Genomic DNA, 25,927 nt, shown 5'->3' on the forward strand with positions numbered 1-25,927 from the left:
CCCCCCAACCAACCCAACCTCCTCCCTCACCCCAAAATAAAAAACTCACAAACAAAAACCAAATGCAACATAAAAAAATCTCAATCACACACTACAACTCAACAAAAACTTCAACAAAATAGATCCTCCACAACTAAAACACGAACAAATACACTCCCCCCCCCCCCCCCGTCACAAACACTCTAACACAAAATAAACCACCCACCCCACCCTGAGCTGCAGCCAGTCCAGCGACCCACCCACCCACCCACCCACCTACCAAGACCACCCTAACCAACTACTTTCGGCCTATACGTTTTACTCACAGCCCTTAAGAAAACCCGAACAACACAATAGCCCTCAGGGATACTCTTCCGCCAACAGTACTCATCTAAATGAGACTGAAGGTTAGAAGAGCGCATCTTCCCCCTCCGAAGAACTGACTTAACCAGCCTCCACATCCCCTCTATTGTACTGGTACAAGCCCCCATCTCATAATTCTTGAACTCTAAGCTATGATTCACTACTAAATGATGAAATCCCCTCTCACCCAACCCCCTATACGAAGAAAAAGCATCAGAAACTACTGTGGACCCCAGCTCTATATATTCCTCAATTAACCCCACTAATTCGGCCATAGACCTCCCTTACACAAACCTAAAAACACATTCGGAACAACCACGCCCCGGAACAACAGCCCCCCACACCCAGAGACCAGCCACAGACTTACCCCTCCCATACTTCCTATTCCTAAACTGCGACTCGTCCACCTCCACAACAACCCCATGCCCCCCCCCCCCCCCCCCCATCTTACCCCTGTACTTAATAAACTCTGAACACACTTCACAACAAAAAGAATACCAATCAAGACTACTCCTCTCACTCACACCAGTCTCATGCGTGCAAAAACTGTGTGGGGATCTATAACAAAAGTAATAAGTAACCGGTGCAACCTCGTGCATGCCCAACCTAGACTTCTCGAACCAGGTACCGCACCATATAGAACGCCAAATGTTGTCTTTCCGACAGCGCCACATATAACTGACCCTGGTCTGAGAGGCCGGAACTTTAGCCAACTTCATTTCTTCACGGCAAACACTGCATTTGACCACCTTGGCAATTAAGCCAAAAAGCTGCAGAAACTTAATGAGCTCTAAAGAGGTGTTCCCCGTCATAGCCCTCAAACGGGAACTATTAATCTTATCTGTCATATCCATTCCTGATCAAAAAACAACAACCGATTAAATTTAATAAAAATACCACATGGCGTACAGCGATCACCACTATATTAACCTTCACACAAAACCACAGAATCGTTAACCACTGAAACGAATTCCACTTCAAACACACTCGAACAATACTCGACACAGCAACAGCAAACTAGGCCCAAAACACCAAACAAACGAAAACCCTGAACATACCACCAGGGGGCACAACAAACCACAACACGACGACATCTACAAACACGCCACACTCACAAACCAAACTCCGTGCTGTCATGACGCCACACACCACAACACAACACCCTTACGTCACCGGTCAAAACCGGCCCGTGGGATCAGACGCTTCTGTTGACCCCAACAGCCTTATCTGTAATAATGGGGACATAGACGTGGACAACGGCAGCATAATTGGGAGAGCTTCTACAATCTTCCAACATACATTCAAAGGGTGTGTCCACAAAGCTTTGGTCGTACTATTATCATCCTTCCGATGGCCATATATGCGTGTTAGATGTGGAAAATATCAGTAAAATTGATACACAAGCTCAACGTTTTGTACCAACAATTCTTCAGGAAAGTTCTGAAGGTCAGTTATCACCACCACATTTCAAATGAAGAAGTGCTGAGAAGTGGTGTATCCAGCCTGCACAAAGTCATTGCTGAAAGAAGGCTGAAGCGGGGCATGTTCTCTGCATGAAAGATGGAACAACCTCAAATCAACATTTTTGTTGAAATAAACAGATGGATACAGCAAGATCTTGTAACACAAAGAAATAAACTTCTGCAAAGGATCATCAGTGCATGGACATGACCTGGGAGGAAGCTGAAAACCTGGCAGCTGATAGTTCACTGGAGGATTCTTGCTGCCTTATTTGGTACTGAGCATTGGGGGAACTAACTGTAAGTTGCATCACTATGATGCCCATCTGATCACAACTGAACCGTTTGTCCGAAAATTAAATTTCAGATGTTTGCCAGTCTTCCTCTCCAGACATCACGTATTGTGACTTATTGCTGTTTTTTAAATGAAGATGCCTTTGAAAAAACCCATTTTGAAAGGAGAGTAGACAAAGTGAAACATGATGATGGATAGCAGTAGATCATAATAGAAGAAATTTTTTTGAGGTGTTTTAAGCATTGGAAGGTTTGATGGGTCAATGCTTTGACGTGATAGGATTCTACTTTTAGGATTGCAACCCCATCAGATACACCATATATTTTTCCTACCCAAAATATAAGGTTGGAAGCATGGATTCTGAAAACATGATAATGTGAAACCCAACTAGCACTTTTCTCACATGACATACGAGAAGCTATATAACAAGGCAGTCAGGTGGACGCATTATTTCTTGATTTCCGAAAAGCATTTGACTCAGTACAATACCTTTGCTTATCATCAAAAGTTCGATCATATGTGTTATTGAGTGAAATTTTTGACTGGATTGAAGACTTGTTGATAGTAAGGACACAGTAGTTTATCTTGGATGGAGTCATTGTCAGATGTGGAAGTAACTTAAGGTGTGCCCCAGGCAAGTGTGTCAAGACCCTTTCTGTTCATGTTGTATGTTAATGACCTTCCAATATTACATTTTAAGCACTGTTCTCCTTTGTAATTTCATGCATAAATGCAATGTTTGATTATAAACTTATTAATGAGAAAATTATTTTCTAAAATTTACACGACACATTATTTCTTTACTTTGTTTCTCATGGAATACAATATATAGAAGTAGTATAAGTATTGTGTGTGAGTGTGAGTGTTTTGTATCTCAGGAGAAGGCCATTTTGCGTAAAGCTTGTGTGTCTAGCAGTCTTTTTGTTGTGCCTGTCTGCGACTCAATGTCTCCTCCAAGTGGCGAGTAGCAATCTATTCTTTTCATAATTTATATAAAATCTTTGAAATGCTAATGAAACAAACATATAGTGGAAGCATTGGCATATCAACTGTTTGTATTTTTCAGAATTATTCTCCTTGAATCTGTAGATAATTTCTAAAACCCACAGTCCTGTAAAATGTACATTATGAAAGTGCACATACTTCACCCTGTCTTTCTGTTTGTGTGTCAGCCTCATAATGGTTGAAAAATAAAAGTGAAATCTTCATTTTATCCAGCATTTGTAACACCATATTCAGTTACACACCATGTTCAATAAATTGCATCCTGCAAATGAGTATTTAGGTATATGGAGTGAGTCAAGTTGTGTATTAGCGAGCAAAAGAGTCATTGCAGGCAACTTCTGTGAAATATACTAACCACAAATTACAACTGTCACATTGTTAGTTATGGGAATTGCTTCTAGATTATTTTGTAATGTGCTATAAATAATGGTATTATGTATGTAAAGTTGTCCTCAAACTGAAGGTTGGTTTGGACACTACAGTAGTTTAGTAGCAGGGTCCTTTGTTTGAGCTTAGAACTGATTTACCAACCAATTATAGGAGGGACCTACCGTTTAATGTCGACTCAGAATCATTACACAGCTTGTAATTTTTCACATGAACTGATCATCACTTGGTAATTTACAGAAAAGTATTAGGGCCACTGTAGTGCTGAACCCCAGACCTTTGGATTTGTAGCCAGAGAGCCACCAAGTCAACTAATGGCTGTGTCTTAGAAAACTCTTTACCCTTCATTATTTCTCACATCAGGGTGTCTCTATTGATTTCATATAGCGATACTGGCTGTCTGTATACTGAAAAGTTGAAATCTTGTTAGGCATGTACTGAAACTTAGACTGTTGAACCTTAATACTCAGTAAGTGATAAGATACTCTTGTATTTAATTTTTGAAAAGCTAGAGATTTCAAATCTCCTCTCTGGTTTTTACTGGCAGCCTGTTACTTTTGCACAAGAATATAAAACTACATTCTGAACCTGTAACATTTTCAATTTTAGTGCTGTGGTTTTAAATTTCATTGTTCATCTTAAGTTTGACGTTCATTTCTCATCAGACTAATGTTTTTGTAACAATTGTAAATGATTATTACCTTCATCTCAGACTTGGTCACGCTTAGCCCACAGTTTTCTTGTTAGAGTAATGAGAATGCATATATAGAAACCACAGTCTGAAAATTCAGGTGTGCCGTGTTTTAATTATAGGTTATGACTGGCTGTATTGCAAGGTGGGGAAGTGCAATATGTCTATAATCCTGCCAAAACAATGAGACTGGAAGTAACCTGCCCAAATAGGAAAGAAACATATTCAGTCTCTCAGTAATATGAAGAAGAGAGAAGGCTGCCCACCACATGTAGGAGACATTGATGTGAAGTAATACGAAGAAGATAGAAGGCTGCCTACCACATATAGGAGACATTGAGTCTCTCTCTCTCTCTCTCTCTCTCTCTCTCTCTCTCTCTCTTTTGCTAAAAGATAAGCAGTCTTTTCATTGTGTCTGTCTGCAACTCAATGCCTCCTCCTATTTGATGAGTAGCAATCTATCATTTTTCATATTGTTGTTATTCTGTACTGAACTCGCATTATTTCTTCCTGTGTCACCAAAAGACTATTTCCATATGCTTTCCTAATGTCCCGTTATTTCCTGCCCCCTTATTGTCCTGTATGTCTTTCCCCTCCTAGCAGGGCCAGTCCTTCACTATTCTCCACACACACACACACACACACACACACACACACACACACACACCTCTTCCAAGGCATCCACTTTGTACCAAAAAACACCAAGATTTCTCAAACCAAAAAACAAAAAATTTCTTTTTATTCCACATATTTTCAGTATCGGTACCCACCCTATGGAAAGTCTGTTTGATTAAGGCAGTGCTTGACATCAACACACAGAAGAAAAAGCAAATAATGAAATCTTGCTTATTGTGCATGTACAATGAGGTGACAAGTCATGGGATAACAATGTGCACATATATAGATGGTGGTAGTATCGTGTACACAAGGTATGAGAGGGCAGTGCATTGGCGGGGCTGTAATTTGTACTCAGGTGAGTCATGTGAAAAAGTTTCCAGCATGATTGTGGCTGCACAATGGGAATTAACAGTCTTTGAATGTGGAGTGGTAGTTGAAGCTAGACTAATGTGACATTCCATTTAAGAAATCATTAGGGAATTCAATATTCCGTGATCTTCAGTGTCAAAAGTGTGCCGAAAATAGCAAATTTCAGGCATTACCTCTCACCATGAGTGAAGTGGTGGCCAGTGACCTTTACTTGATGACTGAGAGAAGTGGCATTTGTGTAGAGTTGTCAGTGTTAACAGACAAGCAACACTGCATGCAATGACCATAGAATTCGATGTGGAACATATGATGAACGTATCCACTAGGACAGTCCAACGAAAATTTGTGTTAATGAACTATGGCAGCAGACAGCTGCTGCAAGTGCCTCTGCTAACAGCATAACATCATCTGCAGTAATTCTCCTGGCTTGTGACCATATTGCATGGACACTAGATGACTTGGAAACTATGGCCTGTTCAGGTGAGTTTAGATTTCAGATAATGTGGGCTTTGTTTACATGAAATGGACCAGGTTCTGTGGTCCAACCGTACCAATCATTGACAGGAAATGGTTATGTTCAGCAGCTTGGAGACTATTTGCAGCCATTCATGGATTTCAACTTCCCAAACAATTGTGGAAGGTCACAGTTCTTTGCTGCTGGTTTGAAGAATATTCTGGACAATTTGCACGAATTATTGGGCCAGCAGATTCCCCGACATAAATCCTATCAAACATTTATAGGACATAAATGAGAGGTTAGTTTGTGCACAAAATCCTGCAGCAGTAACACTATTTGCAGTTATGGATGGCTATAGACACACCATGGCTCAATATTTCTGCATGGGACATCCAATGACTTGTTGAGTCCATGCCACATCGAGTTTCTGCACTACGCCAAGCAGAAGAAAGTCCAACATGATAGTAGGAGGTATCCCAAGACTTCTGTCACCTCACTATGCTGTATAGTAAGAAGAATACACAATTTTGTTTGTATGTGGTTTTGGAGTATACAGGATGTGAAATGTATACAAAGCTGCCAACCGTAGCCACAACAATGGCTCCAACCAGGCTGAGCATTGGGTTGAACTGAGAGTTGACTATAGGTATGGGTAATTTGTTCTATTCTAAAACTTCCTGGCAGATTAAAACTGTGTACCAGATCAAGACATGAACTGAGGACCTTTGATTTTTCAGTGGCAAGTGCTCTACTGACTGAGCTGCCCAAATACGCCTCTGTGAAGTTTGGAAGGTAGGAGACCAGGTAATTATGGAAGTAAGACTTTGAGGGCTGTTCATGAGTCGTGCTTCGCGACCTCAGTCGTTAGAGTATGGGCCCAAAGAAGGCAAAGGTTCACACTTCAACTGTTGGTCCAGCACACACATTTAGTATGTCAGGAAGTTTCATATCAGTGCACATTCCACCACAAAGAGGAAATTTCGTTCTGGCATTCTATTCTGCTTCAGCCTTATGACAGAGTTCATCAGTCATAGCAGCTGTTAGTTGTTGGCGTGCCAGTCTCTCAGCAAATGGCCAGGTGTTTTCAGTTGGTCGAAGTTCTGGAAAACATTGGCCAGAGCAGTAGCAGAACAATCTCTGTATCAGGTGGGTAGGTCAGGACAGCAATGGTGACATGTGATATTAAGTTGCCTTGTTCACAGATAGTCACAGTGACTTCGGAGACTCATCTCGGCTAAGCCACTTGCCAGAAATGCAAATTATGCTGTCTGTATTAATATCTATTTGAACCAGAAGTGATTGTGTTGAGGTGTTTATATCATGTTTTATGTAATGTAATATACCCGTGTATAAATTTCTGTTTGCCATTATAGAATTATTCATACCTAGATCGGACTAACTGTGCAGTCTTCGTTACTGTAGACTTTGTTTCCTTCTGCAACTTCTGTGCTGGAAGCTGAACAGATCTCTTACAAATCTCAAATTTCCAATAAATAATGTAGAAACGTTCTTTGTTAATATTAATACAGTGATCTATTAATTACAGCAGTCAAACATGTCATACATTCCTTTATGACCAAGGAGCAGTATCATTAGATTTGCTCAATACAGTTACGTATGATAGTAATTGACCTTTATTCTCTCTTGGATGACAGCTAACTGAATGATCTCAAAGACTCTCCAGATATTTGGGACATCATCACGATTGTCACAGACGTCCTCCTCCTGTGGATTGCATCATATCTCCAAGGTAGGAGCAGACAACGCAAAACCAACAGGTACTATGAAGCTTAGTAAGATTCCTGTTGTCATCCTGACTAGCAGATATGCTGTGTCCATTCAACTTACACACACAGAAAGAAAACAAATTTCCAAACAGCATGCTATACTAACTCATTACTTAAATTTTTGTTGTTGCAATCATCATTCGTTGGTTTGGTAAATGTTGTGCAACACCTCTGCTCGTTAAAGTGATATGTTACCTTAGAACTTGTGAACTTGGTAGTGCCCCCATATCATCACACTAAGTGCTGGGCTCATATGACAGTGTTGAATGTAATCTGATAATGTTTATACTCAGAGCTACCCCACATGATTACATCCATGACAATAGTGTATGCAGAGCTGGGACTCATCCAAACAGAATTTGTCTTGTCAGTATTAAATCCAATGTTTTTGTTGCGCACACCGCTGTGGTTGTGCCTATTTCCACCGGTGTTCTTCTCACTGCCACTGTATTAGTGGATGTCACCACAGTGACAAACATACTGACAGTAGATAGGGCTCCAGACTTCGTCCCACTGACCATGTGGATACTCGTGTTACTGCAAAGTAGCCAGTTTCTTGCCATCTCTCAGGTTTTATCGGTGTGACAGATTGTGTTCTTCCAGTTATTTTGCTGAGTTGTTTCCATTTTATGCACAACATGTTGATTACTAACCCAACTGTCTTTCTAAAGTGCTGCAAAGTTTGCTGCTGTGTGTACTCGATGCATGCACTCCAAAAGACTTGACTGCTATTATTGGTGTCATGCTGCTATTTCTAGCTGAGTTGGATTCCAGACACCTACTTTGCCCTTTAATGTGCTTGTTTTTCAGAGCTCAAACTGAAATTCCATGAAATGCAAATTCTGTGTCCCAGCTCTGGTGAATATAATAGCCAGAGAGAACAAAATGAGTGCAGGGCCTCAAGCCTCGTTTAAAATCAAGCCTTTGTCCTTGTTTGTTAGGTTTTCCAACATACTTGTTGCAGTTGGCTCCTTAATTATGCTGTCCCAGAAACCTGATATTTCCACTACAAGGCTGTGCACATTATATTTCATTTCATAATTATATTCGAAGCAGTACTTAGCGATAGCTGGTTTGCCTGGTTGTTACAGTCGGATGTGTCACTGATGTGCTTTCACCTCTCCTCGAATGTCCCAATAGTCTGCCCCCACGTAGACATGCTATGTTCTAATGGCATTTGATATACACCAGACTTTTGGAGACATAATTTGTAAACAGTTATAGTGAATGTTACATAGTGCAGGTCTTTACAGTGGAGAGAGTGGCGAAACCACAAAAAATGACAAACTGTGAAAACAGTTATAATAAGAAATACAGAAACATGGGAAAACGATAGCATTTTGTAACAAGGACGGAAATAAAGCCCCACTGATGATGTTGGAACTTCAGCGAAACATGTCTGGAAGATAGAGGAAAAAATAAAATTGTGTTTTGCTCAAGGTGGACCCCCCTCCAAAATCAAATCTATTTGTAAGCAGAGGTGGACAGAAGAGCTTCAACCTCAAGGTGACATATTGTCTTTAACACTGTAAAGACTACTTTTTATCTTAGTTGAAAGGAGTGAAATGCACTGTGTGCCATATTTCTATAGGGGCCTACTGATCTTTCTGGATATTTTGCCGGCATTAGATATGTAAGCAGTTGTTTGCTTCTCTTCTTCCTTCTCAGACTTAATCTTTTTCTCATTCATTCTTGATTTTGACAATCTGAGTACCCATTCCTGTGGAGCATTGCTTGTAATTCTCCAATGATGCTCTCCTTGTCTGAAAGTATCGACCAGATTTCGTAGCAACAAATTTTTGGTAGCTGATGATGACTTGAGGCATGGAGATAGGTCAGTGCATATAGGTTTGCCGTATGCATTGTGACAAAGGTGTCAACGTGTACTCATATCATGTCAAGGAAAGGTAGCTAGTTCTCTTTTCAAAGTTGCATCGTGGGTTTTATGTTACAAAGAGTTTACGTGTTCCAGGAGCTCAAGTTTTTCTGCTCGATGTGACCAAAAGATAAGTGCTGTCCATGTGCCAATAGAAACATGTTTCAGCTTGGAGGATTTTAGTACCTTTGTTTAACTGGGTTCCATGAATAGGTTTGCCATCAGGGGTTTGGTCATCATATTTTCCTTTGAATAGGAAATAAGTTGACTTCAGAAAACACACAAAACTTTCTGTGATACAATCTTCGATGTTTTCCATGATTAGTTCCAAGGTGTCAAAGTGGAGCCTGGTCAAGAGGGCAAAACCACTGAAACTGACCGTAATATCAATATTCCGCTTTCGCTGTTGGCTTGGGGGGGGGGGGGGGGGGAGGAGGACTCAGCACAACACACCATTAATCAACCACACTTGGAAAGCCTGAGAGATCACCTCACTTCATTCAACAGGGAGTAAACATTTCACAATGCATATCAGTTGGAGAAGCTGTGCCAGATGAAAGGTAGACTTCTCAGTACACAGATCTATTCGACAAGGTGTCAGGATGAAAAAGCCGTACCTACATCTGCAGACATCGAACATCACATTAACACACCAGCCTTGCAAAATTGGCCCTAGTAAGAGAGATAATTCATGAAATCCGAAGAATGCCAGACATCACTTAAAAAAAATTCTTCATCTCCATCTTTACATGTCAGCTACACACTCTGGAATTCTTGGGAATGGGGTGACAATATGGCCTTGTCACAAACAGAATCAGTGCAGTTGAAAATTACTTCACACCAGAAAACAAAATTCAATCATTAGCACAAAAAGCCAAGACAAGGTAGAGGGATACATACTGTCATTAATCTCACTGACAATCGTGTAGATGAGAATACAGTGAAGATCCTTGCTAAAGGGCTCGATTTCATACACACTCCAAAAATTATATCAGTAGTAGATTACATCAGCTCCATGGAATATGTTGCAGCTTCTCTACCACCGGAAGCAGAAGAGGTGATTTGTTGTAAAACCTTTAGAGCACTTATCACAGTGCCAATACTAAGATCCAGCATCTCCAAGGAAGAGCAAGCAACACTGAGAAATCTGCAAGGGGACAAGGAAATTATAATCCTACCTGTCAACAAGGCGATCCTACAATCCTAATGTCACAAGGACTACAATAAGATTTTTCACCTTTTCAGTTACGTAGCATACAGACAAATAAATGTCGAACCTACAAGTAAAATCAAATGGAAGTCTGACCCTTCTCAATGACTCGAGGCTCGTCATGCAACATGATTAAGGCTCTTAGAATACGCTGAAGCCAGACAGTTGTTTCACAGAAATTTTTATGCACATTGTGGCATCAGTTTATCTCCTGTTCTTTGGTAACTATTATGAACAAACTAATGATGTGGTAGTGGGTAGTCCATTATTCAGTACCAGCCTATGCAAAGACCCTAATTTCGCTAATTTGTTTCTGTTGGTATATGATACATTTATGGGGTGTTACCACTTGGAACAGAAGAGATGAAGAGTTACTGGAACATTTAAACTCTGTCCATCATAATACAAAATTTGTGACGGAACTGAGAGAGAGAGATCAAGCTACCTTTCATTGATGTGTTAGTGTTGAGAAGAATCACAATGGATCCCTAGGTCACAGTGTATGTAGGAAGTCTACGTATACTGACATTTATCTCCAAGAATAAAGCCATTGCCGTCCATCACAAAGGAATTTGATGCTAAAGAATGGTCCATGTGTAGCGGTTCCACCTGCTTTGTTTCTTTATTTGTTGTCCTCGCTGATGACATACTGCATTGCTACACTGGCTGAAAAATGGGTTGTGGATTCCGACACTGACTACTGTAAATAATGTAGCTGACAGGTGCACAGTTGCGCTTCACAGTACTTTTATTTCACTGTTCACAACCCGCTAATAATACACAGTTATTTGCCCAGTGCACAGTCTCTTTAATAGTTTGCAGGCAGAGCTTCAAATACTGCTACAATAGTTTACTATTGAACATCTACGAGCAGTAAAAACCTAACCACAAAGTTCACAGTTCTTGAAGAATAGCAAGGTACATATGGAGCAGACACTGTCATTGGTTTGACACGTGGCCTAATTGTTTAACACTTATTCCACAGTTAAGCTGAAGTATTGTAGTTGTTCTAACCAACACAGATTTCTCATCTGAAACTCGGACGTGGACTGACTGACTGACTCGTGACCAAAAAGTGGGCCGTTGTATATCATCGGAATAGTAGGCCCTGAAACTACACATTGTTCAATGTTTAATCTACAGAAATTACAATTAAAACTTAACTCATTAAATTAACTGAATACATCAAAAAATTGGTTCTTTTTAACAGTTTCTTCTACTACAAGATGTAGACCGAATTATTTATTTAAATCATGAAATTAACAAATATAAGTACACAAACAATACTTTGGACAAAACTGTTAATTACTTTGGAATTAATTAAAAGCTGGATTTGCTAACATGTTTTTGAATAGAGCCAAATAGATACTTTAAGATTACTAGTATTTTGTCTTCCAAATCTTTACAATTATTACAGAATTTATATTTGTTTATATGTCAACAGTAGAATTTAAGTTAAGAAACAATTACTGATTTCACCCTATAATGAAATATACTAACTAGTAATAGTCAAAATAAATTAGAAAGTCAATTACATATATAAAACTAAGCACAAAATTAGATCTGGTGTTATATTCTTTAAAACTGAGGGCCAACCTTTCTGTATTATGAAAATACAGATTATACTCATGTATGTTAATGGTAATTAGTTCAAAAATGAAAAAAACAAATTTAAGTAGACAGATAAGAGGGGAATTAAAAATATCCCAGCTTGCTTTGTCACACTTGGAGCTCAAACACTTTCAGACAAGAAGACCCTTGCTGAAAAATTTAAAACACTTATGAATAATGTTCTGAAGGAATGGGTACTCATTATCATATGAAATCAAAATCAAGAATATGTGAGATAGAGGTTAAGACTGAAAAGGAAGAACAGGAACTAAGAATTGCTCGTCTGGCTTACGCTGACCAAATATCTGGAAAGATTGGCGGAGTCTAGTGAGAACATGATATCTGTTGTATTTCACTCCTTTCAACTAAGATAGAAAGCACTTTTGTAATATTAAAGATGATTTAGGCCTCTGTAAGTCTGTTGTGTACCACAAGGTAGACTATCGTAACAATCAAAGAGAGATGTGAGTTACATCAGTGATATACTAGACCAACACAACCAAGCGAATTGATGTTGCCAAGTATAGCAGAACCTCACTATCCACATCCTACAGGACCAGAAGCATGGTCAGACCACAAAAAGGCTGGATTATCAAAAGAACACTTTTATTGACCCACATCATCATAATACAGTACAGCACAGCACAGCACAACTTCAATGTTCAACTGAAAATACTATCTGAAATATTGTTCCATATTAAAACAGCAACAAAATGAAAACATTCACACAATCAAAAATCTTACAAAAAAGTATAATGTTTAGTGGTGCGTGTATTGTAAAATATGTCTGTATCGTACAGTAATATATTGTCTCTGTGAGTGGCAGCTGAACATCGGTTCATACCTTTTTACAGTACTGCATTAACATGCAATTCATTTACACTTACCTCTTCAAAATATGAGAAATCTACAATTACATTTACACCTATACCTATACTCTGCAAACCATCATGAAGTGCTTATTAGGATTTCTTCCCATTTCATTCACGTATGGTGCGTGGAAGGAATGATTGTTTGAATGCCTCTTTGCACACTGTAATTTTTTTAATGTCACCCTCACAATCCATGTGTGTGTGATACATAGCGAATTGAAGTTTATTCCTAGAGTAATAATTAAAGCTGGTTCTTGAAACTTTGTTAGTAGATTTTCTCAGGATAGTTCACATTTATCTTCAGCAGTCTGCTAGTTCAATTTTTTCAGCAACACTGTAGCACTCTCCCACACTGGTGCTCATTCTTGCTGCCTTACTCTGTATGTGTTCAATATCCCCTGTTAGTCCTCTTTAGTACAGGTCCTACACACTTGTGCAATACTCCAGAACCGGTCACACGAGTCATTTGCAAACAATCTCCTTTATAGACTGATTGCACTTCCCCAGTATTCTACCAACAAACCGAAGTCTGCTTTACCCTCAACTGAGACCTTGTGAGCATTCCATTTCCTATCACCACAAAGTGTTACATCCAGGTATTTGTATGAGTTGGCTGATTCCAACAGTGACTCATTGATACTACAGTCGTAGGATACTATGTTTGTTTTTTCTTCTTGTAAAGTGCACAATTTTTTGTTTCTGAACATTGAGAGCAAGTTGCCAATCTTTGCACCACTTTGAAATCTTATGAAGATTCGACTGAATATCTATGCAGCTTTTTCCAGACATTACTTCAGCACAGATAATTGCATCATCTATAAAAAGTCTTAATATTGTGTGAAAGGTCATTGATAGACATCATGAACAGCAAGAGTCCCAGCAACTTCCCTGGGGCATGCCTGATGTTATTTCTACATCTGATAATGACTCTTTGTGCAAGATAGCATGCTGTGTCTTCCCTGCCTAAAAGTTCCAGTCCAGCCACAAATTTCGCTTAATACCTCATATGATCGTACTTTTGACAGTAAGTGTAGGTATGGTACTGAGTTAAACACTTATCAGAAATCAAGAAATAATGCATCTGCCTGACAGCCTGATCCAAATCTTTCAGTATGTTATGTAAGAAAAGTGCAAGTCGGGTTTCACATGATTGACTCTTTGGACTCCATACTGGTTGGCATTGAGGAGGTTATTCTGTTCAAGATACCTCATTATGTTGGAGCTCAGAATAAGTTCTAAGATTCTACAACAAATTGATGTCAAGGATATTGGACGGTAGTTTTGTGGATCACTTCTTCTAGCCTCGTTGTAGATGGGTTCGACCTGTGCTTTTCTCCCTGAACTGGACAAGGTTTGTTGTTTGAAGGGTCTACAAGAGAGTATAGTTAAAAGAGGGGCTATCTTGGCCACAAATTCAGTATAGAACCTGACAGATTCCATCGGGTCCTACAGTTTAGTTCAATTTTAAGGATTTCTTCCCTTTCTCAACACCACTGACACTAACACTGAACACTGAACACTGACTTCATTTATCTTTCCAGTGGTAAGAGGATTAAAAACAGGACACTTCTCCTTGGTTTTCCTTCGCAAAGGAACATTTGAAAATAGAGTTAAGCATTTCAGCTTTTGCTTTGCTACTCTGAATTTCAGTTCCTGTTTCATTCACTAGGGTTTGGACACTAACTTTGGGGCCACTAACAGCCTTTACATAGGACCGTAATTTCTTTGGGTTTTATGAAAGATCGTTTGACACAGTTCAGCTATGGTAGTCATTGAAGACTTAAACCATTGTCCTCTTGACAACCAAAACTGCTTCATTCAGCAGCTCTGTATGTATAAACCCAATGCTGTTTTTGTGGGGGAACGCTGGGCGATGCCTAACTCTAAACTTTTTCGTCAACAAAGTAATTTTTTTACGATATTGAGAACTTGGAAGAGTGCCAAAGATTTATTTCACAGGCGTAAATTTTTTATTTCATTTTTTCGTGTTGGTAATTGCAATAGGAATGATACCAGTGCAGTTTTTGGTAGGAAAAGCGATGTCATTGACTGTTTCAAGCAGAAAACTAACAAACTATTTTACTTGTTCTCCTGCATCTGTTGTTGTTGTTGTGGTCTTCAGTGCTGAGACTGGTTTGATGCAGCTCTCCATGCTACTCTATCCTGTGCAAGCTTCTTCATCTCCCAGTACCTACTGCAACCTACATCCTTCTGAATCTGCTTAGTGTATTCATCTCTTGGTCTCCCTCTACGATTTTTACCCTCCATGCTGCCCTCCAATGCCAAATATGTGATCCCTTGATACCTCAGAACATGTCCTACCAACCGATCCCTTCTTCTAGTCAAGCTGTGCCACAAACTTCTCTTCTCCCAAATCCTATTCAATACCTCCTCATTAGTTACGTGATCTACCCACCTTATCTTCAGCATTCTTCTGTATCACCACATTTCGAAAGCTTCTATTCTCTTCTTGTCCAAACTAGTTATCGTCCGTGTTTCACTTCCATACATGGCTACACTCCATACAAATACTTTCAGAAACGACTTCCTGACACTTAAATCTATATTCGATGTTAACAAATTTCTCTTCTTCAGAAACGATTTCCTTGCCATTGCCAGTCTACTTTTTATATCCTCTCTACTTCGACCATCATCAGTTATTTTACTCCCTAAATAGCAAAACTCCTTTACTACTTTAAGTGTCTCATTTCCTAATCTATTTCCCTCAGCATCACCCGATTTAATTTGACTACATTCCATTATCCTCGTTTTGCTTTTGTTGATGTTCATCTTATATCCTCCTTTCAAGACACTGTCCATTCCGTTCAACTGCTCTTCCAAGTCCTTTGCTGTCTCTGACAGAATTACAATGTCATCGGCGAACCTCAAAGTTTTTACTTCTTCTCCATGGATTTTAATACATACTCTGAATTTTTCTTTTGTTTCCTTTACTGCTTGCTCAATATACAGATTGAATAACATCGGGGAGAGGCTACAACCCTGTCTCACTCCTTTCCCAACCACTGCTTCCCTTTCATGCCCCTCGACTCTTATAACTGCCATCTGATTTCTGTACAAATTGTAAATAGCCTTTCACTCCCTGTATTTTATACCTGCCACCTTCAGAATTTGAAAGAGAGTATTCCAGTTAACATTGTCAAAAGTTTTCTCTAAGTCTACAAATGCTAGAAACGTAGGTTTGCCTTTTCTTAATCTTTCTTCTAAGATAAGTCGTAAGGTTAGTATTGCCTCACGTGTTCCAACATTTCTACGGAATCCAAACTGATCTTCCCCGAGGTCCGCTTCTACCAGTTTTTCCATTCGTCTGTAAAGAATTTGCGTTAGTATTTTGCAGCTGTGACTTATTAAACTGATAGTTCGGTAATTTTCACATCTGTCAACACCTGCTTTCTTTGGGATTGGAAATATTATATTCTTCTTTAAGTCTGAGGGTATTTCGCTTGTCTCATACATCTTGCTCACCAGATGGTAGAGTTTCGTCAGGACTGGCTCTCCCAAGGCCGTCAGTAGTTCTAATGGAATGTTGTCTACTCCTGGGGCCTTGTTTCGACTCAGGTCTTTCAGTGCTCTGTCAAAATCTTCACACAGTATCTTATCTCCCACTTCGCCTTCATCTACATCCTCTTCCATTTCCATAATATTGTCCTCAAGTACATCGCCCTTGTATAAACCCTCTATATACTCCTTCCACCTTTCTGCCTTCCCTTCTTTGCTTAGAACTGGGTTGCCATCTGAGCTCTTGATATTCGTACAAGTGGTTCTCTTCTCTCCAAAGGTCTCTTTAATTTTCCTGTAGGCAGTATCTATCTTACCCCTAGTGAGACAAGCCTCTATATCCTTACATTTGTCCTCTAGCCATCCCTGCTTAGCCATTTTGCACTTCCTGTCGATCTCATTTTTGAGACGTTTGTATTCCTTTTTGCCTGCTTCATTTACTGCATTTTTATATTTTCTCCTTTTATCAATTAAATTCAATATTTCTTCTGTTACCCAAGGATTTCTGCATCTAAAAAACTGAAAACTGTCAATAATTCGTGTGTGAGTGAAAAGCTAGGAAGTTCAACATCAGTGGATGACGAAAGTGAAACTGTAAACCTGAGCATTGAACCTACGTGGAAAATGCAGTGAACGAACTAGTGCATGATAGAAAATTAAATGATCGTCCAGAGTGTTGGACTTTGGAACAAGTCCGATACCATTTTTTTGTAGTTCGACATGTTGATGACATCATGGCTAAAAGCAGACGGGTGGTATCCCTTGCTTCAGTTATAAGTAATTTTCGCTGCATTATATCCAATGTCGGAGTACCCTCAAACTTTTTTTTAGGATAAAGCACTGTATAAACCTATGCTTTGTTTTTACAGCTATTATTCAGTTATTTCTGTTTCTTTAGAAGTTTCTTTAGAATGACTGACAAGGGAACCTCCCCATCGCACCCCCCTCAGATTTATTTATAAGTTGGCACAGTGGATAGGCCTTGAAAAACTGAACACAGATCAATCGAGAAAACAGGAAGAAGTTGTATGGAACTATGAAAAAATAAGCAAAATATACAAACTGAGTAGTCCATGTCCAAGATAGGCAACATCAGGGATAGTGTGAGCTCAGGAGTCCCGTGGTCATGTGGTTAGCGTGAGCAGCTGCGGATAGAGAGGTCCTTGGTTCAAGTCTTCCCTCGAGTGAAAAGTTTGCTTTCTATATTTTTGCAAAGTTATGATCTGTCCGTCCGTTCATTGACGTCTCTGTTCACTGTAATAAGTTTCGTGTCTGTGTTTTGCGACCGCACCGCAAAACTGTGCGATTAGTAGACGAAAGGTCGTGCCTCTCCAATGGGAACCTGATATACTCTATACGACAGTTGTGACGGCATGTGCGTCACATGACAGGAATATGTTGTCAACCCACCTAACTTGTACACTTGGCGAATCGGTATAAAGATTCTTCTACCTTGCCCGATTTAGGTTTTTTTGTGGATGTAATAATCACTCCCAAAAAAGTGATGAAAACATAAGAGTTTGTCACATAAACTGAAAATAAAAAATTAAACTTTCCATTCAATGGAAGACTTGAACCAAGGACCTCTCGTTCCGCAGCTGCTCATGCTAACCACGGGACCAGGGCGCTCCTGAGCTCACACTGTCCTTAATGTTGCCTATCTTGCGCATGGACTACTCAGTTTGTATATTTTGCTTATTTTTTTCATAGTTAAATACAATTTCTTCCTGTTTTCTCGTTTGATCTGTGTTCAGTTTTTCAAGGCCTATCCACTGTGCCAACTTATAACTAAATCTGAGTGGGGTGCAATGGCGAGATTCCCTTGTGAGTACCAAGGACAGTCTCTCTCATTATGAAATGTTCTACTAGGTACATATCTAACCACTCCATGGTCAATTATTCTTTTAAACTTGAGCCATAGTTCCCCTACATGCTCATGCCCTGTGCTGAAAGTTTCAAGTTCCTCACTGAGATATGACACTACTGATTTCTTATCTATTTTATTGAAGACACATATATCTTTGCTTTTTTTAGTAGTCCTTTGTACTTAGGTAATCATTGTTGCCACAACTGTGTCATGGTCACTGACACTGGTTTCTATGTGGGCATCCTCAAAGAGGTCAGGTCTATTTGTTACCAATATTTCTAATATATTTCCAACATGAGTAGAGTTCTGAACTATCTGTTCTAGGCAGGTTTCAGTAATGTTTCACAGGATGTTTTATCACACAGATCACTAACAAAACTGTAATTTTCCAAATTGATTAGCGGATTATTAAGGTCTCCACCAATGATTACATTATGGCTGAGGAACTTACGTGCAAATGAACTGAGGTTCTCTCCAAAGTTTTCAGTTACATCAGCAGATGAGTCAGGTGGATGATAGAAGGCTCAAATTATCATTTTATGCCCACACCTGATACTGAGTCTTGCCCAAACAGTTTCAGATGCAGCTTCAATTTCTATCTCAGTGGATTTGAGTTTCTTGTCTGCTGCAACAAATTGCATTTGCCTTTCCTTTTGATATACACTTAGATATTCCACAAAAATCTCACTACTATCAATTTCAGGTTTTGAGCAGATTTCTGTACGTAGTGTTATGAGAGCTTCACTGCTTTTCATAAGCAATTTGAACTCTGCCACTTTTTAGTGAATGCTCCGGCAGTTAACCATCAGGATTTTAATGCTCTCATCTGTGGGAGGCCTTTCTTTCAACCTTACACTGATACTTCTGAGTTTTGTACAGCTATTGTTATCTGGATTGGATGGAGAGTCACTTAATCTAAAAAAAATCTTGTGTACACCCCACACAGTCAGCTACCAGAGTAGCAGCATCTGATGTGTAGGCCTAGTGCACACCTTAGACATGCTGACATGTTTAGAGGGACCCTGCAGTTCTCTAAGGCACAAGTCCAGGGAGTTGCAGCCTAGCTTGCCACAGTATCTTCGAAGTTGCTGGTTCAGTCCTTCCATTCAGCTCAGAACCAAAGTGCCATGATCAATTTTGGGGACAATGCTGCAAATTTCGAGCTTTATTGAAATTCCTTGCGCAAAGCTGGTCTTCTCAACTTTCTCTGCCAGTCACTTGATTGACCCAAGTATGACCTCGGACACCAGGTAACAGCTATCATTTGTTTGAACATGTACCACACTCTGCAATTGTTTGCACTCAGTTTCCTCAATGGCTGCCAGAATAGCCTCTTTAACATGTTGAATGATGCCCTTAGATGTACCAGAATGAGTGCATGTGGTGTTCTTTCCTGCCTACTGTTGCCATTTCCCTAAGGGTTACCACAATTCGTCTTATGTATGGACTGCTGATGATAATATATCTCTACCTTTTTGCATTTGCTTCCTTTTGGCACTGTACAAAACTGGTGAAATAAGTTCCACTGGCTCATGCTCAGTTTCACTTTCAGTGAAAGACAGCACCTCAGACTTGTTGGCTAGGGGGATCGATACAACACCCTGAGTCCTCCCTCACCATCCACCCTGTACAGGATGCCTAGCTCTACCATTGAAATGCCACTCGCAGTCAAGTGGATGAGTAATACTTCTTGCAGAGGACACAGGATCCACAGAAGTGGATATTACTTCTACATCTACATCTACATTTATACTCCGCAAGCCACCCAAAGGTGTGTGGCGGAGAACATTTTACATGCCACTGTCATTACCTCCCTTTCCTGTTCCAGTCGCGTATGGTTCGCGGGAAGAATGACTGTCTGAAAGCCTCCGTGCGTGCTCTAATCTCTCTAATTTTACATTCGTGATCTCCTCGGGAGGTATAAGTACGGGGAAGCAATATATTCGATACCTCATCCAGAAACGCACCCTCTCGAAACCTGGCGAGCAATCTACAGCGCGATGCAGAGCGCCTCTCTTGCAGAGTCTGCCACTTGAGTTTATTAAACATCTCCGTAACGCTATCACGGTTACCAAATAACCCTGTGACGAAACGCGCCGCTCTTCTTTGGATCTTCTCTATCTCCTCCGTTAAACCGATCTGGTACGGATCCCACACTGATGAGCAATACTCAAGTATAGGTCGAACGAGAGTTTTGTAAGCCACCTCCTTTGTTGATGGACTACATTTTCTAAGCACTCTCCCAATGAATCTCAACCTGGTACCCGCCTTATCAACAATTAATTTTATATGATCATTCCACTTCAAATCGTTCCGCACGCATACTCCCAGATATTTTACAGAAGTAACTGCTACCAGTGTTTGTTCCGCTATCATATGATCATACAATAAAGGATCCTTCTTTCTATGTATTCGCAATACATTACATTTGTCTATGTTAAGGGACAGTTGCCACTCCCTGCACCAAGTGCCTATCCACTGCAGATCTTCCTGCATTTCGCTACAATTTTCTAATGCTCCAACTTCTCTGTATACTACAGCATCATCCGCGAAAAGCCGCATGGAACTTCCGACACTATCTACTAGGTCATTTCAGTTACCTTTGGTACTGGTACCACAGATACACAACTCTCAAGAGATCTTCCAGCACAATGACTCACAGCAGCTGTTAATTGTTTGACTGTAATCATGGACATTACCAGCTGCTAATGAATGTCAACCAATTCATTCTTTGAGAGCAGCACTCAAAGTGGGGCTGCATTTTAGCTGGTGAGATGTGTTACAGGACAGTGAACAAATAAACACTGTAAAAACAGTTGTTCTGGTCTTAAGAAGGACAAAAAAGTCTGTAATGTCCGTTTGCTTAGGAGACGACAGCTTTGATTTTGCTGCTATATTCTACCATTTCCTAATCCACAAAATGTCTATTGTGGTAGACCTAGAACTTTGTTCGGTGTATTAAAGGGCCATATCAAATGCATTTGTAGCAATGATACCCAACCCATAGGTTCATTGTCTTCCTCATTCTCATTGGTTGTTCAAGTTACAGTGTCAGAGTTGGTAGTCAGTTAATTCTGCTTCTGTTGTGCAGTCAGCATCAGCTATACTGATAGTCACTTACGACACTGGACTCAATGTCTGCTTGTTAAGATAGCAACACATGTTTACATTTAGTTGGTGGCATAATTTAGTTTTACACACTTTAATATGAAAGAAGTATATTATCACTGATTTATTAAAAAATGTGTGGACAGTAACACTTATTAATGGAGATAGAAAAAAGTTAATTCATACTAAAAGTGTTGGAACTATCGCACGTAGCAGCTGTCAACTGTCTATAGATCCATATTGCAGACAATGAGCCATCACCGAGTCCAGTACTGACTGTAGCAGTGGCCTGTGTAGGTGAACAAACACTGGAAATGGGATAGTCAGACTAAGTGGGTAGTTGGACCATCAGAGATTAGATTAGCGAGGTTCTACTGTACCACCAAGAATATAACCATGAAATGAAATGCTATAAGACTAGTCTTGTGGTGGGCTTCTGAGACTGTATAATTAAAGCGTCTATTGAAATGGCATCAGGAAACCTAATATATAGGGATGGAGGTTTCAGCCTGCTACGTAGCCAATGTGTTAAATAAGGCTTGGGGTCTGACACTCGGTTAAAGATCTTGCTGGCCATCACATCCACCAGAGCTGGGAAACACACAGAATTTATTTTACGGAATGTAAATGTTGTGTCTGAAAACCAAGGGCATCACATGTCATAGTTTATATTGGGAATCGTACATGGCTGTAAAGAGCAGCATGAGACCAACTATAGTTCAGTCTGGTTGGGATCCAGGCAGTAAGTATACATGTCAGCAAAATTGCAGGCTTGTTCAGTTGTCAGAAAATTGTGCAGAAAATGTTAACAACTTACAGAATAACTGGTAGCATGCCATTAAGTCTGTTTCGCAATGCAATGGATGTGATGTGGTTATAAAATACTGTCCGATGAACAGTATGTGTCCTCTTGCATGTTAGTCATGTGGTACTGTTGGTATGGTGTTCCTTGGTGAATATGGTCCTCATGAACCCACTGATTGCAATTGTAGGAGTCATGGGATCCCAGGCAGTATGAGTAGCAAAAATCTTTAGATGATAAACAATAGTCACAGTAGGCCACAGTCATGTTGCTTTGGTGAATTTTGTTTTGTGTGTGTTAGTTGTGATCTATGGCTTACTTGCCTAGTATTTCATCTCCATTGCTGTGAACATCAACAGAGGCTATAAAGAAACAGGTGGCAGCTTAAAACTAGAACAAGATCAGCAAGCCCAGCTGTTTATACATATCTGTGCAGTGGTTGGATTGAGACATCAACAGACTGCTGCCTCAGATTGTGAATCCATGTATGTTTTGGAGCTTTTAGTTGGGAAAAGTTGGCACAAGGGACCCTAGTGATTGTCATCTGGGAAATAAGGCTACATCAGCAGTTCCAGATTACCCACTGGGGCGAGGCAACCACCAAATTCATTTCTCTAATATTGTGGATTTGTCAAGACCTAGTCATTACTATGTGGGAATTTACAGAGGCCATCAAAATTCTAAATCACAAAAATAACTTGAATAGATTTAAGGAAGATTGGATTTAGACCAGTTGTACTCCTTACTACTAAACTCTTCCCCATTACAATTTCCACAACCCAGCTCGGCATGGATTCACAATCTCAGGTAATACTTTTCACAAACTGACAGTTACATGGATAAATATAAACATTTTGGTTTGCAGAACTTATTTAAGTTTGAAACAGCTGTCCAAGCCTTTATTGCTTCTAATATGCCTCCCACTTCAGGAGGTGAAACATCACTCGGATGTATGCTTTAAATCACAGCCTAATGTGCATAAAATAAAATTCACCAAAGACATAAACACCAACCTTGAAATCCTTCCTTGTATCATCCTGTTGCTTTTAAATTCAGGCACATGCTGGTAAACATTACTCTTTCTTATAGAGATATAACACCATCTTTCAGGAAACAGTCAACATCCAAATGAATGAGAAATCCTCAGCATAAAAGATCAGCAATGTAGTTATTGTACCCGTCTAAAAATAAACAATAAAATCCACAATTCCACAATTAATGAGCATAGTTTTCATGCAGGACTGTATGTGCATGCACAAAGGTATGCACAAACATCTGACATAAGTTTGGAGACTGCATTGACTATCCTTATCAAGAGCTCACTTAAAACAACAAAGCAGGATTCTCATGTTGTTTCCAATACTGATTTATGATAGGCTTTGCAATTTGGTAAACCATAATTCACATACTTTTATGTAAGATTCTAATGCTTGCACTTGTAACCTCTGGAACTACTGTTAAAACCGTCTATAATTTGAGACAGTTAGTGTGCTTTTCTGCTTGGTTACTTTCTCTGTGAGGCTGCTGTCATCATTATTGCTAACAATTATAACTTTTATTATTTCATGGCATTATAATTAAACTGTATTTTTTCCTTTGTGTATCTGTATATTAAAACAGTTACCTTGGTCTACATTCTGTTACAGTATGAGTGCTAAGGAGTGTGATTCATTCAAGGTTCTGAAGGAGTGTGCACGGAATATAGACAAAAAAATAGTACACTTAGAGAGGGAGCTGCTTAGCCCTAGCCTCTTTGGAGATCCCCTGAAGGCTACAGCATCAGAGGAATTTGTAGACCAGCGCATTGAGGAGGTTATTGATATCAAGGTATCATTGTAACAGTTACAAAGTTACAAATATAGTGTTGCTTATGTCATTCTTTCACAACTGTGTATGCAGTTAAAACTAATGAACAGTAAGCTGATAGAAATCATGGATATTTGTTTTAGGAGGCTGGGATGAAAATAATACATGACAGATACATACATCCCAGGTTTCAGTGCTAGTGATGTGTCAGGTAATGAGTCATTTTAGAAGTTGCTTTATTCCTCACATTGTGAATGTGGTTGTTATTCTTGAGTGACCATAAACATGAGCAAGACTCGGATGCACTTAAGAAGTACTGAAGATTTAAGAGAAACAGTCAACTACAGCTGACAATTTTCCAAGACTATGTAGGCATATCACCACAGTTTCCTATCAGTGCTGGTGGTATACGTAACATGTTGGCTGCCACAAGGCCGGTGGTGACCTAAACAGAGCCTTAGGCCTTTGGGTGCCTGTAGCAAAGCCTCATGCCTGAGGTCATGGCACTGGCCTGGCTTGGCCTGGTGATGAAACATCCAACAATATGAATGTGACAGTCAGTATTAACACTTGCCTTGGTATGGCTCATATAAATGAAATGAACTGGTATGCTAGTAATGAGATTTGCAACAACTATATCTCAAGGAAAGGGTTGAAAAAACAATAAATTATTTCCTATATTGTCTGCAGCACCGCAGTCTCTGTGATTCGTGAATATGGGAACCCGAATCCATATGGTAAATCTTTTTTATGTACTTTGGAGTCTAGCACTGGCTATCCTCTCCCTGTGAGCTTACAATTCTTGGGGGAATGTGTGTGGGGAGCACACAGGAAAGGAAGGAAAATGCCCTTCATCTTTGACTTGATACGTAGGATAGCTTCCAAACTGTCAACCTGTGCCTGCTTGTCTACTTTTGGGGTGCAGGGACACCAAGCAATGGTTTCCTTGCAGGGTAGTAGCTGCAGTGGTGAAAAACTGTGTTGAAATCCCCATTACAGTCACCTTTCATAAGAACAACATGATCCAGAATGTCATAAAGACCTCATGTAATGTGTAGTAACCAAGTAGCACACAAAACTGATCCAAGAAATAAGAATATGGCTTTTATTCATAAACCTCTGAACAATAATGGAAATAAGCCTCTCATGACTTCACATGTAACAAGACAAAAGAATTATACAGAGGTGCAACATGAGTGATACACAGAACAACTGATGCAAAAGGTACAAACTAAAAGAACATAGTGAGAGTGAGTCAGCATTGTTCTGAATGTATATAAATGTGAGTTGCCAGTAGATGGTGTGGCAGAGACCGTGCCGTGTGCACACTTCCTACAGGCAGCCTCTAGTGCCCAGCCTGCACTGATACAGTTGGCAATTTAAGTACACGCACTCATGTGATCACATGCAATAGTAGCAGGATAAGCACACCTCCCCCTTGTGTGAAGTGGGCACCTAGGTGGCAGAGGAGATGCCATTGACTTGATGAGAGACACATGCGTCGAATGCAGAGCGGCAGTAGCTGATGGCAGAAGTGGGATGACGTGCCAGGTGGGGCCCGGTGCATAGGGTTGGAATATGCGGAGATGCGAGCATGTCCGAGGATGGTAGGCCTGTGCGGCACGCAACAACAGCACCGAGCTAGAGAGTGCCATTGCCATCTTTGCATTGTCATCAGGAGGCATGTCCCAGTGCAGAGAAGATGGGGCTGGACTCACCAGTGATTATGGCTGAGGTGATGATGACGAGGGGGCTGGTGGAGGCAGCCCGACTGGAACAGCAGGCTATGACAATGGACACAAGACCAGAGATTGACCTGCACCCAGTGCTGAGAAGCTGGCACCCCAT

The 25,927-nt window shown here is 40.1% G+C and overlaps 1 protein-coding gene across 1 annotated transcript in view; it reads left to right on the plus strand.

Annotated features, from left to right (window-relative positions):
• LOC126412892 (uncharacterized) overlaps positions 1-25,927 on the plus strand; it is a 47,617-nt gene that overhangs the window by 17,884 nt on the left and 3,806 nt on the right. Inside the window, exon 2 of the mRNA XM_050082781.1 lies at positions 23,920-24,100. Coding sequence (XP_049938738.1) covers positions 23,920-24,100 — 181 coding nt within the window. The remainder of the gene's footprint in view (positions 1-23,919; positions 24,101-25,927) is intronic.

Source organism: Schistocerca serialis, chromosome 7 (assembly GCF_023864345.2).
Source record: "Schistocerca serialis cubense isolate TAMUIC-IGC-003099 chromosome 7, iqSchSeri2.2, whole genome shotgun sequence".
Classification (NCBI taxonomy): domain Eukaryota; kingdom Metazoa; phylum Arthropoda; class Insecta; order Orthoptera; family Acrididae; genus Schistocerca; species Schistocerca serialis.